The sequence below is a fragment of the Nematolebias whitei genome, unplaced genomic scaffold (assembly GCF_014905685.2).
Source record: "Nematolebias whitei isolate Nwh7 unplaced genomic scaffold, NemWhi1 Nwh_scaf_13273, whole genome shotgun sequence".
Taxonomy (NCBI): Eukaryota; Metazoa; Chordata; class Actinopteri; order Cyprinodontiformes; family Rivulidae; genus Nematolebias; species Nematolebias whitei.
The window spans coordinates 1-1,473 of NW_023631818.1; the positions used below are offsets into that span (position 1 = coordinate 1).

The 1,473-nt window shown below is 42.9% G+C and overlaps 1 protein-coding gene across 1 annotated transcript; it reads right to left on the reverse strand.

The window, feature by feature from the left end:
* Positions 1 to 8: 8 nt before the first annotated feature.
* On the reverse strand, positions 9 to 1,447 carry LOC119429971 (sialic acid-binding Ig-like lectin 12; the record flags this gene model as incomplete). Its single annotated transcript, XM_037697447.1, has 4 exons — positions 1,366 to 1,447; positions 836 to 1,210; positions 126 to 437; positions 9 to 49 (listed from the first exon to the last, which is right to left on the reverse strand). Coding segments are annotated over exons 1-4 (810 nt in total), but the record flags the coding sequence as incomplete, so codon positions are not given.
* Positions 1,448 to 1,473: the final 26 nt, after the last annotated feature.

The window sequence follows — 1,473 nt, forward strand, 5'->3', positions numbered from 1 at the left end:
GACACCACACCTGATGGACTGATGGATGCTGAGGTGTTTTTAGGAGCATCTGAGGAGAACGGGTCACACATTAACTTCATTCATCAGAACCAGCTGAACCGTGACGGGTCCACAGGATCACTTACAGGAAACACTGAGAGTCAGACTTGTTTCTGCTGTCTTCTTACGTTTCCCTCCATCCACAGGATATCTGACAGAACATGTGATGTTGTCTCCATCATGTGTGTCTGACAGAATCATGTTCTCCTGGATTTTAGTTGTAAACGTTCCATCTGGGTTCTTCTCTGTTCTCTGAGAGTCTTGTTGGAGACTCCAGGTGAGTTCAGGAGGTGAGTGTGGACAGGGAGTCTGAGCTGAGCAGGTGATGGAGACAGACTCCTCCTCCTTCAGATCCTTCAGATCACCTGAGACTTTAATGCTGGGACTCCAGGCAGAATCTGGGATTTACAGACACCAGAGCAGATTAAATACAATCTGTCAAACCGTCTCACACACACACCATTTTGGACTGTAGGAGTTCCTTTATAAACCCGATGTGAGCACAGGGAGAACATAAAACTAAACAGAAAAGTCAAATAGGAGCCCTTGATGTCAAGCAGCCGAGCTAATCTCTGAACTGAAATGTAGCTAATGCGAACTATAAAAAACATGTAAATCATCATTAGTGCAGCAGCAGTTCATTTAAAATAACTTAAAATAATTTCACATTCGTCCACCAACTGAATTCATTTTGAACGAAACAGCTGCTGATCATCTTCAGAACAGTTGATGTTTGTGTCTAAATGTTGGTGAAGCTGTGACGAGTTTTATGGAGAGTTGAGGAGAAAGTTCTTACCTTTAACTGATATTTGAAGAGAATCAGCACAAGCTGTTGCCTTGAAAAGTTCGCTCTCAATTCTGAAGAAGTATTTGTCTGAATAACTTGTGTTTAAATCAGGAAACAGAGTGGTGCAGTCTTTGTCCTTCAGGTTTCCAGTGATGCTCAATTTATAGACGTTAACTGATCCGTCGCTGTGAAAAACGTTATTGCTTGGAGAAGGCCACATATTTTTCTTCCAAACTCCATAGATTGTTTTGCTTCTGTCATATTTTGAATCTGTTAGTTCATAACTACATGGGATTAGCAAACAAGATCCACTCAGAGCTTCCATCATCCCTGGTGTTGTGATGCGAAGGGGTGGTGTTACAGAACCACAATCAGCTTCATCACCTGTGAAATCAGACTGATGGTGAACAAAATGTGCAGAAAATCTTCCTGATCCACAAACTCCAGCTCAGCTGCAGCGTGTTACATGTGGAGCCTTTAGACAAGATCGGGATGAACTCTTTCAGAAAAGATTCGTCTCCACACGAACGAGAACAAACCTGAAACAGCTGCAGGGAAGAAGAGGCTCAGGAACATGTTGACTGTCAGCACAGACAGAGCTGCCATCACACTCTTCATCATCACTCTGGAGACTAGAGGAAAACAAT